General features: G+C 43.2%; 1 protein-coding gene across 5 annotated transcripts; it reads left to right on the top strand.

Moving 5' to 3' along the window:
* Window positions 1–109: 109 nt before the first annotated feature.
* On the top strand, window positions 110–16,366 carry gigyf1a (GRB10 interacting GYF protein 1a). 5 transcript variants are annotated; one of them, XM_028955438.1, is made up of 26 exons: window positions 116–335; window positions 2,634–3,157; window positions 3,333–3,398; window positions 3,665–3,728; window positions 4,152–4,281; window positions 4,463–4,558; window positions 4,984–5,098; window positions 5,761–5,869; window positions 6,157–6,350; window positions 7,481–7,695; window positions 7,771–7,891; window positions 8,526–8,711; window positions 8,806–8,930; window positions 9,048–9,207; window positions 9,656–9,822; window positions 9,906–10,006; window positions 10,277–10,374; window positions 10,490–10,563; window positions 10,725–10,844; window positions 11,077–11,268; window positions 11,384–11,577; window positions 11,672–11,829; window positions 12,529–12,692; window positions 13,746–13,793; window positions 13,882–14,026; window positions 15,689–15,822. In XM_028955438.1, exons 4-26 carry the CDS (start codon window positions 3,694–3,696, stop codon window positions 15,754–15,756), a joined length of 3,015 nt encoding a protein of 1,004 aa, XP_028811271.1. In that variant the 5' UTR covers window positions 116–335; window positions 2,634–3,157; window positions 3,333–3,398; window positions 3,665–3,693; the 3' UTR covers window positions 15,757–15,822. The 5 variants fall into 5 exon arrangements, with proteins under 5 accessions (XP_028811421.1, XP_028811271.1, XP_028811344.1 ...); XM_028955588.1 differs by lacking the exon at window positions 3,333–3,398 and having other exon boundaries at window positions 110–227; XM_028955511.1 differs by lacking the exon at window positions 3,333–3,398 and having other exon boundaries at window positions 15,689–16,366.
* The last annotated feature ends 416 nt before the right edge of the window (window positions 16,367–16,782 follow it).

The following is a 16,782-nucleotide window of genomic DNA, read 5'->3' as shown; positions in this document are numbered from 1 at the left end:
CAATAAATAGCGTTTTTGTATCGCGTTCGGCTCACTGTAGCCGAGAGACGCGGAGAGCGGCCCCGTCTTGGCGGGGTCACGTGGTGACGGGAGGACGGACGGACGGAGGGACGGACGGAGGGAGGGACGGCCATCTTTCTAAAACACAAACAACAAGAGCGGAGCGGAGCAGAGAGCAGGCATCACCACAGCGACCGCGGGAGCAGGGCGAAACTGGCCGGACCACGGTGCGTTCGGGGCAACGTTCGCCGCGAAGAGAGGAGCGGAGGAGGGGGACGCGCACGCCGGACTGCGGACATTAACGCGTTCACGTCGTAGCGCGAGTCGGAATTCAGGTGATTCCCTCTCTGCCCGCGCGTCGTCGTGGTGGCTTTACGCGGCCTTTTTAAATGATTTTATTTAATGGCCTGTAGCGGAGCGGTCGCGGGCGCTCCGAGCTGCGGCGACTTCGCGGCGCCGGTTGGCTTGTTGCAGCCGCCGCCTGCGGGAGGCCGTGTGGAGCAGCGGGGTAGAGTTTGCGGGGACGCCCGCCCGGTGGAGCGGGACGGTGGGCGGGAGGGAGGCGTGCGTGCGTCCTTCCGTACGCGCATGTTGCGTTTTTTTTGCTATTCCGTTCTTCTAACATCGGTTGCAGATCGTCATGAAAATGCGTCCGTGCGTGCGGGTTTTTAATCGAGGTTATTGATCGGTGCGTCAGGCTTCGATTCGATATCTTTTATTCAACAGCATTTAACACGTACGCGACTAATTAAACACTTAATAATAGCGGATTTTAAAGCTTTCATATATGGCTATCGTTCTATAGAGCTGGTTTTGAGATTAGCGTGGGTGAAATTCATTTAGAGAGAAACCTTATTAGTTGTTTATCTGTGTAAACATTCCGTCCAGGTTCAGTTCAGTGGATGCCTTTTATAAAGGGAGCAAATATGAATCTGCGTTAATGTCTTACAAACGTCAGTTTTCTGCTTGTATTTTAATTCACTGTGCTGCGTGGAATTTGTATGTTGCAGCGCTGGTGATTGGAAGTCTGGCCCGTCTGCAGTTCTGCAGAGTGAATGCCCTGTAATGTGAAGCTGCATTTGCTTTTCTCTTCGTGATTTGGTTTGGCATGCAAATTCAATGCACCTCTTGGCATCTTTGCTTCATTCTTGGAATTGCCTTCAGGATTGCAGCTTGTAACTGGGAGAGGACCTTTTTAGATTTTCTTTTTTTTTAATACCCTAGCCTGCGTTTTGGAATAGTTAAAGCTTTTTTTTCATTATTGTCCTCAGGAAGTTTGGCAACTGATGCTGAGCGCTGAATGCAGTTGTGGAGGGCAGCACTGTAAATTTTGGATGAAACATGTAAATTATTATACCGATCGTGTTGGGTGTTTGGTAATGAATGACGTTCATTCAGTAAAGATGCATCCCTCTGCATTGGTTTTGAGTGGTTTCATATATGTATTTACAGTCTTAACAGCTCCATCCATTTTATCTGATCTTTGAGTAGTGTGATTACAAGAAAAGAAATTGCAAATGATTGTGCTCATTTTGGCTGTGATAACCTCATGAACGCAGTTTTTTTTTTTTTTTTTTAATTACTCACATGGCTGTGATTTCAGTTGAATGAATAATTTTGCCAGTTTAGTTATTGTGGTCTCTCAGTGGCTGCATTGGCAACAGATAGGCAGTCATTAATATTGTGATTCTCACAAGGAATATCTTATTATATCTAGGTATGTGGTGTGTAGCAGTAATGCAAGGTCAGCACTCACTCACACACAGATTTACTGTGGAAAATAAAGGTCGTTTTATCGGTCCCTGGCATCCTTCCTGAGCTTGTGTTGGTATGCCCCACTCCTCCTGCCTCGCTGACATAAGCCCACGTCACTGACTAAGATCAGCGCTTGTGTATCGATTGGTTACCTTTTAGGTGAGAAAGAGGAGCGTAACATCTCATACTTGGCCAGGCTGTGTTTCCATGTGGAATTTCACTAGCCCGCTGCCGGGATATTTCTGTTGCCATGACGTCGGCAGGTGGACTTTTCAAGCCCTGTGTGGACTAGAATCATTATTCTTCTGTTCCTTCCCAAAGGCAGCTGTAACATCCACAGTGATGTTTCAAATGTACCAAGCTTCAGTTTAGGTCTCTGGAATGAGGAAAGCTTTGTCTGTACAATCCTTTCGGGTCTGTTAAGATGCCTGAGCTTGTTCGTTCTTTTTTTTTTTTTTTTTTTTTTTTTTTTTTTTGAGTGAAGGGCTGTCAGAACCACACCTGCTTAGGGTCAAAGTCTGTTGAGCAATGTATTGCCCGTGAAGAGCCAAAATGGCTACCAAGTCCCTGGCAGTTATGCTTCCTGCCACCAAATGCAGATTTATGGTCCGTCTCAGTTACTTAGCTCAGTCCTCCTTATAGCCATTTAAAGAGACTGGTCAGAACAGGCTTGCAGTCACGGAAGCAGTGACTGTTCATCACAAAACAATCACAATTTTTTTTCTGGTTATCAGTTTTATAACACGTCCATTAGACGTCTATTTAAGGGCTGTTTAGGGATATATATATATATATATGTGTGTGTTTTTCTAATTTTGCATATTTCAACAATCGAATTGAAATATATTGTAGTTACATTGGTTTGTGTTTGGTTTCAGGTGTCTGAGTACAGTATCCTGGTCGAGGCGAGCTGGAGGGATTACCTGGAGTGCCGGGGTCAAACCACGTTACACTTCGGAGTGACCAAGCAGTAGAAAGGGGGAGAGAGGAGGAGGAGTGTCTCGTCTGCTTTTCCTAGATGCTTTATTAGTGGAATCCCCTTTACCTTTCATCACTTGTTGTTTTTTTATAAAAAAAAACAAAACAAACAAAAACAAAAAAAAAACACACACTTTTTTTTGGTTCATTTTTGTGCTGTCAAATGTTAATTGTTGGGCTTTCTTTTTAAAGTTTTTCTGTGAAATTTTCACTTTTGTCTTGTCGAGGCTGTGAGCTGAAGCCCTTTAGCTTCTCAGTTGCATTTCTGACAGTTTTCCTGTTTTGCCCTTTGAGCCTCCACCCTGTACACATACTGGGCAGCTGCTTTCTCTTCTCATTCCACTAAGCGTTCTTGTACAGTACTTTTTAACTCCTCCCCCTGCAACAGACTCCTCCCCCAGCCTGCTCCGCTCATCTGGACAGGGTGAGTGAATCTGGTCCTCCTCATGCACTGTGTCAGTAAAGCAATAATTCAAGGCAGGCAATGTGTGAAGCTCAGCCTCAAATGGCCTTATTTCTTTTTCTAGGTGAATATTGCTGCCAAACAAAATTATTTAAAAAATAAATAAACTAAACTTCTTGAGTTTTATTATCAACAGTCCGTGGTTACCTGGCAACTGATAGGCAAAACTGATAAGTTGCCCTTGGCACAGATACAACTCAAGGCATGTATGTTTGGATTTATTTGGCATAACCAATCAGATTTTAAATACAGAAGCACTATGGAATTCACAAATAATCACTTCTAAATCATTACAATTGAATATATATAAATTCTGTAAATACATATTTATGTAATGGGCTACATATGAAGAGTTTGTCAGTAAGTGTATTTGATCTGTGTGTGCTGCATTGTGCATATAGTGTGTGTGTGTGTGTGTGTGTGAGAGAGAGAGAGAGAGAGGGATTGAATAGATTCTTGTGCTGACAGATTTTCAGCGGCAGTAGGATTAGAAGAATATGACTGCTGAGACACTGAACTTCGGCCCAGAATGGTACAGTGCTCACTTTAATTTTCCTCCTTTCTTCCTTTATTCCCTTCTTACTTTTTCTTTACTTTAATTGCTTATCCTTGTCTGTTTCCCCCTTTTCTCTGTATCTCTCTGTTGTCTTTTATATTTTCTTTTTTCTTGCTGTCCCTCTCACTGTTTATAAAGCGATTAGTCTGAGGTGTGGCCTCCTCATTTTGTTACCTGGTTTACTTTAACAGACTTTGATTGCTTTGTGCAGACATGGCTCTTTGCCAGCACAAGATTATATTTGGATTTTCTGTGCTGAGTTGGGTCTGAGAAGCAGCTCCATAGATTTTTTTTTATTGCCATTTCTGTTTTAAAGCCTCATATTTTTCATTTAGCCTCACACAGGAGTTTTTCTGTTTTTGAAATTCGTATTTATTTTTTAACCCTACTTTCTCTTAGGCTCCGTGCACTATCCAGTGGGGGCAGTGTGACGTCTCCTCCTCCCTCCCCTGCCATGCCAAAGTACAAGCTGGCCGACTACCGGTACGGCCGCGAGGAGATGCTAGCACTTTATATCAACGACGACAAGGTGAGAGAGTCAACCCTGAGGCCATCTACTTCGTGTCAACCCAGCTCCTTTAAATCCCACTGCTACCGTTGTGACCACCTAACCCTGTGTTGTGCTTGATTAAAGTCATGCCTGCTATTCGTTATATTGTATCTATACGTGTCATGTAAAGACATTGTATAATATGGCTTGTGATCTTTAGGTCCCAGAGGACATGCAGGATAAGGAGTTTGCTGCTATTCTGCAGGAGGAGTCCCTGCAACCACTGGCCCTGGTGCCTCTGACAGAGGAGGAGCAAGTTAGTCTCTCTTTCTCTCTCGCGCACGCACGCACGCACGCACGCACGCACGCACGCACGCACACACACACAGCATAACATACCCACAGGCATTTTTAAATTTTTAAGGATGTATTTTTTCAATTAAAGATGCATCCCCCCCAACTTTTCAAACATCATATTGTAGGTTTCAATTCTACTAGAAAGTAAATAGCACTTTGGAAGATTCTCCATAAGAATTTTTTGTTATCATGAAAAACAGTAAAATATACAAGATTTAATACTTCTTTTAATGTGTAAGGATCTTTCTTTGCATTGTAGCTGTCTTGTCTTATGGAGATTCCTTATTGTTTTGTGGTTTTATTCAATTTCAATACAGATATAGAGATCAAAGCAGTTTTCTTGTGTTGTGTTGGTGGTAAGATGGAGTTACCTGTTATTTGCAGAGGAACTTCTCCATGTCCGTCAACAGCATTGCTGTTCTAAGGCTCATGGGTAAGGGAGGCGGGACCATCCCTGCTGGCGTGGCCAGGGGCCGAGGTAGTACCCGAGGAGGAAGAGGTGAGTGGAGCAGAACTCAATCAACTTGTTTATATGGACACAACTAGTATGCTGTTTTTCTTGTTTGTTAGCATGTTAAAACTTCCCTTTTCTGATCAGACTTTCTCTCTATTCTCATTCATATATATCTCACACACACTAGAATTTTGTCCATCTTTCACTTCGGTTTTGTAGCACAACATGACTAATGTGATTATCATTTGTAGGCCACATTATCCATTGTTGTTCCTTGAATATGCTTTGTGTTACAGGTTTTTGTCAATCCTTTTGCTTAGGACTGCCAAGCTGTGTTTTATTTAGTTTCTCTCAGACACCAGAATCACTATTAATCCATTGACTGTGAAGATTCTCAGTCATCCAGATGAATTTGTCTGAAAGTTGAGGAATGGCAACTGGACTTTCTTTAATGTAGAGACGTTTCACTGCATCCAATTGACAATTGCCATGACTCACCTTTCAGATTAATCCATTGACTTAGAAAGCACTTATTTAAGGTTCCCTTCAAAATCCCTGCTTCTAACTGTTGTGCGCAGAAGTATAACGTCTTTTCTTGCACTGCTTAGCTTCACCCCTGGCATTTGGCTAGCATGGTGTACTGAGAATAACTTGTATTTTAATGGTGTTCATTTATGATTGAATAATAAAATAAAATGGGTTTCTAGGGCGTGGCAGAGGCGACAGTGGATTTTACCAAAGAAGTATTGAGGACGGAGAAGTGGGCTTTGGACGGAGTGGAAGGGAGATCCACCGCAGCCAAAGCTGGGATGACAGGTACTCCCCCTGTCACCTGTTGACTCCGGCGCTGCATTTTGGTCTGGAAGATAAATAGAGCAGCGTTTCCCATCCTGGTCCTGGAGGAGTCTTCACTCCAGCCCTACCTTAATTAGGCTCACGTGTTACTTAATGGCCTAATAATGAATGGGGCAGATTGTGAAGGGAAAAAAATACTTCCTGGCAGATGTTCCTCCAGGACCAGAGTAGGGAAACACTGCAGTAAAGGGTTGGTTTATTGATGTTTGTTTTAATAATCTCCCCTCTCAATGCTCTTCTTCTCTCAGAGGTGAGCGGCGGTTTGAGAAGCCCCTGCGGCGCGATGTGGTCCGGGTGGGTTTTGAGGAGGCAGGTGGGGGACCGCGTAAGGAGTACACCCGCTCAGACAGCGAGAACTGGCGCACGCTGCGGGAGGAGCACGAGGAGGAGGACAGGACTGAGCCAGGGGGAGGCTGGAGACTGGCAGGCTCCCGCAGAGATGGTATGGCACAAAGGCACATAGAGACATACAGAGTCTTTTATTTCCTGAACTCTCGATGTGCTAATCCCCTTCTCAGTACATCATGCCCCAAACGTCCCACAGATTAACCATGCTCGAAGTGTAATGTAGCCGCATCTGTGTATTGGAGTCAGATGTCAGAGGCACTGGTGGCATTACGGGTTAGGAATCAGCCTCATATACAAAGGGCTGTGGGTTCAAATCCCTAACAGCAAGGTGCCACTGAGCAAGGTACTGTCCCCACACACTGCTCCCTGGGCTCCTGTCATGGCTGTCTACCACTCACTAAGATTGTGTGCTGTGCTATGCTGTATATCACAATGATAAAAACAATCACTTTCACTTTCTGATGTGTTAGGTAAGGGTAGCACCTATGGAATCAGATTTGTCAATTTTTTTTTATCCTAATGTGTATGGTCTGGTCTATGGCCAAGTTTCAGTAGTACATGTACTTTAGGGCTGCAACTATCGAATATTTTTGGAATATTCTATTTTTTTTTATTTTTTTATTTTTTTCCCCATCGAATAATCTGATAAATCATACTTTCTAAACAACTATCAATAGTGTGTTATGCAACATGAAAATCCTCTTAAAATGAGCAAGCAATTGGCTGTTATTTCTCGCGAAAAGTTTTTTTTAATTCAAAATCAGTACTTTACTTAGATCAAAGCTTAAAACCTTTGGGTTACTGGCTCCAGAACTAAGCCCATTTAATCAATCTTTCTGTGAAACATTCATGATGTACATGGAAACTATGAAACATAGGTTTCAGACACTTTAGACATTTTATGCCTTGTACGCACACTGGTATTATTAAACATGCTGATTGCCATAGAGCTCAAAATAAATAGCGCCTCCTTAAATCTTGCGCTTCCTTAAAAATGCGCTTCACTTAAAAAGGTCCGTGTAAAAAAGGTTCGCGGGAGTGATATGATAATAGATGGACTTTGTGACTAATAAAGCCTTGAGGCAAAGAATTTTCCTCGAGCATTTTTTGTAATCGAATCATTCGAGTTATTCGATTAATCGCTTCAGCCCTAATGTACTTTTGACATGGTTTGTTACAATAGCAATAAAGGTTTTCATCAATCAAACTCTTTTCCACTCACAGATGGGGGTCCTCGTTCAGCAGGGTGGAGAGACCATAATGAGGGTCGGCGTAGGAAATTTGACTTTGATTTCCGTGAGGCCGGCGAGGGTGGACGTCGTCGCATTGGTAGTGAGGGATTGGAGGAGGAGAGAGACGGCCTGCCGGAGTGGTGCACAGATGAAGAGGATGGAGAGATGGGCACCTTTGACCCCTCTGGAGCCTTTATGCCAATGAAGGTAAGAGACAATCCTCCCCTCCCCCTGTCTGTCTTGCTCTCGTTGTTTTTAAGAATAGTTATGCTTCTGTCTCAGAAGGGCTCTAAGGATCCTATTCCTGAGGAGCAGGAGTTTGACTTCCAGGGGGTGGAAGACGATGAAGATATTTTATTTGAGAGGAAGAGCAGCATTTCAGGAGAGCAGGAAGATGAGAAAGGTGAGCATGAAATGGTTGTTGGGAAGGAAGGTATGAGTCCTCATCAGATCTCGCATCAATAAAAGATATTTGCATACTCAGTACTCATATAGAGTAAATAAAATTGTAGACCAGATAAACTCCATAAACTTTACATCTGAGGGTCTTTCCTGCCAAATTTAGAATATATTGTCAGTATTTGGCAAATTGTGCAATTAGTTAAAATGTTTTTATTGATTGACAGACATTTAATAAAGCAAGTTCCCTACTTAACAAATAAGAGTACTGAAATATCAAATTCAAATCCACCCAATTTGGCAACACTCCCTTAATTCCCCTTTGTTGTATTCGCTGGTAATACCACTTTGCAAAATCAGCAGCAATCACAAACCCAATCTTAGCTACAGATGCTTTGTAACCACATGCGCTACCATGCAGATCAATTTTATCAACTTTATTCAAGCGTTCTGATTGGGGCACGTTTCAATCTTACAATCTATTGTTCTATAGTATTGATTAGATTCATTACTTTTTTTTTTTTTTTTTTTTGCCCAGATTCAGCTCTTATGTGAATAATATCAATATTATGCTCTATGTATGCATATAATTATTCTGCTAATTTAATTTCCCCCCCCAACCCACTCACCCACAACAGCGGAGCTGCCACTCACAGTGTCAGCGCTTGAGGCAGAGGTCAAATGTGTCTCCCCCCTATCTCCTCCCTCTCCTCGGTCTATTTCCCCTCCTGCTGGTCCTGCAAGTGCTGCTGAACTCTCCCCTGTCCCCCCTGCTCTGGATGAGTCCACAGTCCTTACCAAGGCCAGCAAGACCTTATCTGAAGGTACTCATAACATCTCCAAACTCCCTGTGTGATATTACTGCTCAGTGTAGTGTATAAACATTCCTTTTACCTTCATTCATTCTGTCTTAATCAGAAGCGCCTGCTCAGCTCAATCCCTCCTCCACTAGTCTGTCCTCCTCCCCTCCCTCAGCTGCCATTCTCCTTCCATCACTGTTGGGAGACACTGAGGATGATGAGGGCCTGAAGCACCTGCAGCAGGTGAGCGTGAGAATTATGAGATGATTTTATTGTATCGATTCTCCAGTGTTAAACTGATCATTTCTCATACAACATGACAAAATAAATAAAGGATTGTGCTGTTTGTGTCTATAAAAGGAGGCAGAGAAGATGGTAGCTTCTCTGCAAGACTCATCTCTTGATGAAGAATGCTTCACGCAGGCACTGCAGGACGGCCGCAACACAGCTGCTGCCCTTCCACTCTCCCATGAAGCTGCTATGAAGTGGTTCTATAAAGACCCACAGGGAGAGATCCAGGGTACACTTCACTCACACACACACACACACACACACACACACACACACACACACACAGAGGTTTGAATAACATTACTTTATGGTAGAACATCTTATGCTATAACAACCTTCCTGTATACAATTCCAAGTGTTCAATGAAAATCAGTACTGAACAGCGTCATATTGTAATTAGCATTTGCATGTTGCATATCAAAGAAGGGCACTTTAATCCTGTATTTTAAATCATATGTATTAAATGGTAAATCATCTTTGCACCTCTTTATGTTATTCCGGGCCATACATTTACATGTAACATTTAAGGCATTTGACAGGCGCCCTTATCCAGAGCGACTTGCAATGTGCTTTCATGTTACAATCAATGAAATGATCAATTGTAGTTCACTTAGGGACCAGTGTTTGGTTTACAGTATTCTATGAGCTTGATTTAGGCTCTCCTCTCTTTCCGGTAGGACCCTTTACCACTCTGGAGATGTGTGAGTGGTTCCAGGCTGGCTACTTTACCATGACCCTGCTTGTGAAGAGGGGCTGTGATGAGGGATTCCAGCCCCTGGGTGATGTCATCAAGATGTGGGGTCGTGTGCCTTTTGCCCCGGGGCCATCTCCTCCCCCATTGCTGGTAACAGAACACCCTAAATGTTTCAGATGCCTGTAATAAAATGTACAATGCAGCATAACTGATGAAAAATAACATCCCTGCAGGGTAATATGGATCAGGAGCGGCTAAAGAAGCAGCAAGAGTTAGCAGCAGCTGCTCTTTACCAGCAGCTACAGCAGCAGCAGCTATTCCAGCTAATCAACAGGTATTTTTAGCATTTTCTCCTTTCGATTCCAAAAAGCAGTAATGTTTATTTTGGGGTTTGGATCAGATGTACTGAAATTCTTTTTTTATGGTGTTTGTATCTATGTTACTAAAATAATTTGAATAATTTACACTTATAAATATGTATGTAGTCAGAATGACTAGTACCTTGGGTCCTATGCACAATCTCAGATATGTAGTTTTAAATCCCAATTAAGATTAGCATTTTTGAAGATGTTTGCTGATTTGTGTTTGGTCATTTTTTGTTAAGGTGTGGCGAGCAGGGTATGCCTTCGATGAACAGGTCTATGTCTGCGCCAGATACAGGGTCCATGTGGGAGATGCATACCTCAGCTTCACAGCAATCAGGTAAATACACTTGCACACACTCTTGCTCTCTCACACGCATACATACACATGCAAGCTTTTGCTGTCAAGGAATATAAACATGCCCGGTGGATTGTGTCTTGTTCTTTCTCGGCAGGCGGTGAGGCCAGTCTGTGGGATTTAACAATGAATTCTTCTACTCAGGGTTTAACTCTCGAACAACTTCAAGAGGTGAGTGTGACCCCTAGTGGAAACGATTAATATTACACTGTTTTCTTTTGGGGGGACGGAGAGTGTTGTTGCATTATCTTTATTTTTGCTGAAATAAGTTGGGTCAAGATTTTGTGCCTTTTTTTTTGCCTTTCTGGTCTGCTTCTTTGGCTTGTTTATAGCTTCGGCAGGCTGAACTCAGGGCCAAGCGTCAGGAGGAGGAGAGGAAACGGCGAGAAGAGAAGAGGAGGCAGGAGGAACAGAAGAGGAGAGAGGAAGAGGAGCTTTACAGACGCAAACAGGTGAGAGAGAGAAATGTATTCTTCCTAACTAGGGAGACTATTGCCCTTAGGTTCTTTTGAAGACTGTCCTGTGTGTTCTGGCTACTCTGCCTCCCTATCTGTTAGATGTTAGCATTTAAATTGACTGATTTTGTCCAGTGAACCACGTCTTGTATCTTCAGTTATAGAGACCAGTAATAGCACCAGCATAATAGCATAATTTTCTCTAAATCAGTTCTTTTGTCTCTTTCAGTGCCGGCAGCAGGAGTTACTCTTAAAGCTGCTGAGTCATGGCCATGGGCAGAGTGTGCAGACGTCAACTGGCTGGACCAGTGGCTCTGCTGTTGGGCTGAACAAAGCAGGCAAAACCCTGGGGCTTCTGGAGCTGCAGCAGGAGACTGACAGGCTCAAGCAGCACCAGAGAGCCCAGCAGCAGCGAGAGCGGGTAACATGTTTCTCCTACACACACACACACACACACACACACACACACACACCACTTTTGTATTTAAACATAATTTCTTTTGCTCGTCTAACCTGGCTTTCCCAACCCCCGGCAGCACTCAGGGCTGATGGCTGCACAGTGGGGAGATAATTTTGGTGGACTGTGGGCCAGCGGGGCAGGTCTGGAAGGGAAGTCTGGAGGAGGGGGCGGAGCCTCTGGTGGTATGGGCATGTGGGATGAGGCAGTGAAAAATCAGACTTGCTTGGGCAGCATGGGCCTTAAAAACAGCAGGAGCAGCCCCTCCCTCAGGTAGATGCACCCCCTTCCCCCACATACGCATAGTCAACATTAAATCTTCCTTTTATGTGTGCCACTGTTATTCTTTAAATGCTCCCTTTCTCAGTGACCAGTACCTTCTTCGTCGAAAGCGCACTGAGGAGGAGGAGAAGTTGCTGAAGTTGCTACAAGGAATGAAGGCTCAGGATGGCTTCACCACCTGGTGTGAACAGATGCTGCATGCACTCAACACCTCCGCCAACAACCACTCCTCCTCACCGGACGGTATGAAGGCTGCCTGCTACTATCTCCTCTTACATTGTGGTCTGTTGTCTTATTTCCCTGGTCTGCTGTACAGTGCTTCACTGCTGAAAAAGACCATGTGAAATACAGTATATGGTTGAATTGGTCAGGCTATGCAAGGTAAAGTGAGATTCATTGAGGAGGGTCTGAGCCATATAGAGCAGACCAAGATCAGAGCAATATGGAGGTGCCCAGGTATGATTTTTTTTGAAAGAGAGGAGATATCAAAAAAGTGTTTCAGTGAAGTTTCTGAGAGCAGGAAAAAATGTTTTCTCCTTATGGTGTTCTGGTAATCTTAAAGTGAAGTGATTGTCCTCTGCATTTAACCCATCACCCTGAGTGACAGGCGACCGGGGAGCAGTGTGTGGGGACGGTGCTTTTGCTCAGTGGCACCTCGGCGGATCGGGATTCGTACTGGCAACCTTCTGATTACGGGGCTGCTTCCTTAACCGCTAGGCCACCACTGCCCCTTATGATCCTTAAGCAGTTGAAGTTAATAGAGGAGTTTGAGAGAAATATCTGGGGTGTTAATTACATTTAGTTTGTATTTCCTCCTTTTTCTCTATGGACTAATGGCGTAACAAAAGTAGCTTTAGAAACCAAGGATTTTTATGTGGTTTCTTTTGACCGTTTTACCGTTCTCAAGTTAATCTTAAAAATATGATTGTGTTGTGTTTTCAGTTGCCACTATTGTGGCTTATCTGAAGGAGGTGGAGTCTCCCTATGAGGTTGTGGACTTTATCCGTTCATACCTGGGGGACACCATGGAAGCCAAAGAGTTCGCCAAACAGTTCCTGGAGCGCCGTGCCAAACAGAAAGCAAACCACCAGAGGCAACAGCAGCAGGTCTGTTTGATGACTGTGTTTTGTCTTGTTCAGCCATAGCAGATTTATTTTGATCATGAAGTATTGCCTCCATCTCCACGTCCACATAATAGTATTGCCATATGGTGCAATTTGAAACTTGGTGTGATCATGGCTTTTCCTCTCAAGTGAGGCCAGGAACAAAAGTTAACAAAAGCGTTCTTGCATAGCATTTTCCAGGGCAACTCAGATCGTGCCCTACACTTTTATTTATTTTTTTTGTAATTTTCATTTATGGCATTTGCCAGATATCCTTATCTAGAGTGATTTGCATTCAGTAGTTACAGAGACAGTCCATGTGGAGACACTGAGGGTTAAGTGTGTCACTCAGGGACACAATGTTAGTAAGTGGGGTTTTAACCTGTGACGTTGTGCTCTTATGGTTCATAGGCGTGTGTTTTAGCCACAAGGCAAGTAGCAGGACTTCAACCAAGGCTTGATCTATGTGTTGCTTGTCATGTGCTTTTGTGTTTTTGTCCTAAGTAAAAATGACCACAGATGCAGGTTGTTCTGGTGTAAAAGTGTTTTATACCATGTTACTTCATTTATTTGCACTTTTTAGGCTTGTTTTTAATAGCTTGTTCCTTGATCATCTGCTATTGTGCACAATTTGTTATACAACCTTTGCTAGGTATGGCCATTTAAAGTTACATTAACTGTACAATATCTTAACCCCTCTGATGTCTCTTAGCTTAAATCAGGTTTATGTCTATTCGCAAAGGTCATTTACATCATACGCCATTTCACACACACCATTTCTGTTTTTCTGCTGACATGTCAAACATATGTCACCCGTGTGTTTCATTGGAAGCCCATCTGGATTCGGACTCACTCCTGTTTATCTGCCACATTCATGATCAGGTCACACTATTAGATTATAGTCTAACTAAGGTCAGGCTTGTGTGAAAACAAGCTGGCAGGATGGCCTCCAGGAACAAGAATGAGAAATCCTCAGTGGAACCGCCTGACCAGCTTCATTTAGACCCTTATATGATTGATTTGAGTTGGACTTTGTATTTTTTCTTTTCTCCTCAGCTTTCTAAGGAGGTGGCTGGCTTGACCATGAACAACTTTTCACTGCAGGTAAACAACCCCAATTGTCAGAGCATCCAAAAAAAGTTAATAACTAGTTCTGTTATGGCAGATGAAAGGAATTTTAAAACCTCCCCAGGACTCCATGCGGGGAATGAACTCTAGCACACTGCAGTCCATGTTCCAGGCTGCCCATGCAAGTAAGGCGGGGATGGGCTATGATCAGGGGAGAAAGCTGAAGAAGAAACCGGCGATGATGTTGCACTCCGACCCCAGCATCTTAGGTATGTCTCTCTAACAAACTATTCGCAACTACTTCTCCTAATCTGGGCCATGACTGCCAGAGCCAGTCTCCACTGGACTCAATGCAGGGCTCTAGCCCCCACCACAGGGCTCACACATCATTTGCACACCAATCACTCACCCTAACAACTATGGCCAATTTAGAATCTCCACTCCACCCAGGGTTCATGCCTAGGGCTGGGCAATATGGCAGAAAACTGTATCACGATATCAATGTTTCATATCAGATGATATTGATAATTATTGATTTTTATGACCCTTTAAAAATAAGGACCAGGAGAAAAATATATTACATTTTTTATGATCATAATCCCCTCAGTTAAGACAGAAATGTCAACAACCATGGAAAACTGAAATAATTAAAATGTCAGCATAAGTCACAATGAACATTTAGCAATTATCACTTAACGTTTAAGGTGCAAAATGAAAGAAAATGTAGGAAATGCTAAATAAAGGGCCAATCTAGCTCGTTCTCGAAATCCACTGTTTAGCCGCAGTAGAAAACAGTCACTCGAAACACCTCACGCCTGTGTGGGGAGATGGAAAAGTCAGTCGCTGAAGCTGTGGTAGCCTGAGGGGCTAAAGCTACATGAGCTGGAGCCACAGTCCTTAGCAGCTCCTGCTACTGCCACTTTGAGAAGTCCTAAGTAGCTCTCCACTGCCACTTGGACAAGCTCCACGTACAGAATTGCAGGTCCATGTCCCTTTTCTGCAACCAATCGTACAAACACAAAGGAAACTAGCAATCACCTAACTGGAATAGACACACGTAGACTTGTTATCAGTAGCCTAGCCACCCAGCTAATTAGCTAAATGCTACCAGCTGAGCTGCTACCGATAGCTGCGCTCACCACAACACATGTAATCATCACTGCGTGTGGTTAAAACTCGGGCGACAGGCTCGGGAGGGGGCGTGACTGAGGCGGACCAGACGGGACACCGATAAAGAATAAAAGAATGTTTTTTTCAAACACATTTTTTTTTATTGATATTGATCATGTGTCTATCGCGATACATATCGTTTTATCGCCCAGCCCTATTCATGCCTTAGGTGGCGGTATAACCATAGAACCCTGTGGAAGCACATGCGTCATTAAATAGTGTAACAGTATCTACACATGTGGCATGATGATGGTAGTAGCCTAGTGGGTAACACACTTGCCTATGAACCAGAAGACTACAGAGTCACAGGTTCAAACCCCACTTTATACCATTGTGTCCCTGAGCAAGACACTTAACCCTAAGTTGCTCCAGGGGGACTGTCCCTGTAACTACTGATTGTAAGTCGCTCTGGATAAGAGCGTCTGATAAATGCCGTAAATGTAAATGTAAATGATGAACTATGGTTATTGCAACAGGTATTGATAAATAACATTTCAAGATTTAATGAACAGCAACATTTACATAGTTTGTCTAGTTGGCTGCTCTTTACTTGCAAAGTTTGAGTTATTTTGGTAGTAAATGACTTCAGCTATACCATTCTCAAGCACTTCAATTTACACCTTTTACACTTAAGTGTTTGGATGTTTGCTGTTATTTATATCACTAGCTACATAATATCCAGCTATCAATTGAAGCAGCACCCAACTCTGAGGCAAATGTGCACAACTAATCAGTGGAAATCGCTCTCTCTGTGTTTGCAGGGTACTCATTCCACAATGCTAGTGAGCGTCTGAGCCTGAATGAGCTGGAGCTGGTGGAGGATTACTGATCTAAAGCAATAACTACCTGAGGCCTTTAAAAACGAGGTGTCCAAAGAAATGGACACCCCCTGACCAATGTGCACTGCTGGGGGATGAGGTAGGGGTGGGAAGTGGGCGGGAAGGCGCCAGACTAAAGGTGATGGGCTGGAATGAAATAAATGGGAGGGTCTTAATGAGGGAGACATGGCTGACTTTTTGGGAGAAGGGTATCCTCTGGCACTTAAAACAATAAGCACCTTAAAACTGATGCACTTTATCAAGATGGGATACTGAATAGGGTTTTTTTCTATTTTGTTTGTTTTCTATTGTTTCTGTAAAACATGTATATCTATGTGGAGTGTGAGGTACTACACAAACATACACAATTCCACATAAATATATGTTCTCTTTTGTTTGGTGGGGAAGATGATGTGGCGAAGTGGGGGTGATAACACAAAGGGGACCATTTGGTTTCTGTTAAACCCTTATCAGAGTAACAGATCCCTTCTTGAAAGACAAACACTGTTTTTTTACGTTTTCTATAAGTTTCTATAAAAGTAAAGCTATTAAAATCCATTTAAAAACTTGAAGATTTGCACTTGCATAAAAATATGAAAAAAAAAAGGTTAGGTATATTAGAGATTATTTTTGAGTGTTGGGGGGGGGGGGGGTGCCGAATGTCTACTGATGTGTATGTTTTGCGGGGGGTGTCTGTACAGTGTATTTTTGTTTTGCTTACCAAGATATATGTAACCCTTGAGGCCATTTTGTCCTTTTAGTTCAAATGAGAATGTTTTCATCAGACGATTGCGTGTTACCTCTTATGAGGTATGTGTGTGTTTGTGGAACAAATTAAGTGTTTTTGTATGTATGAGTGTGTGAGACAGAGAGGTGTCAATGGAACAATGGAACTTCCCCTCCTTTCACCAGCTTTTTACATGGCCAGTGCACATTATATTTGCAATGACGTAAATAGCTTTTATTTTGAAGCGGTTTGTAGATCTGGTGTGGAGGGAGCAAAGGTCATAGTGGCGTTCATGTGAAAGTGCAACCAC

The sequence above is a fragment of the Denticeps clupeoides genome, chromosome 1 (assembly GCF_900700375.1).
Source record: "Denticeps clupeoides chromosome 1, fDenClu1.1, whole genome shotgun sequence".
Classification (NCBI taxonomy): domain Eukaryota; kingdom Metazoa; phylum Chordata; class Actinopteri; order Clupeiformes; family Denticipitidae; genus Denticeps; species Denticeps clupeoides.
This window is presented reverse-complemented; position numbering and strand designations above follow the sequence as displayed.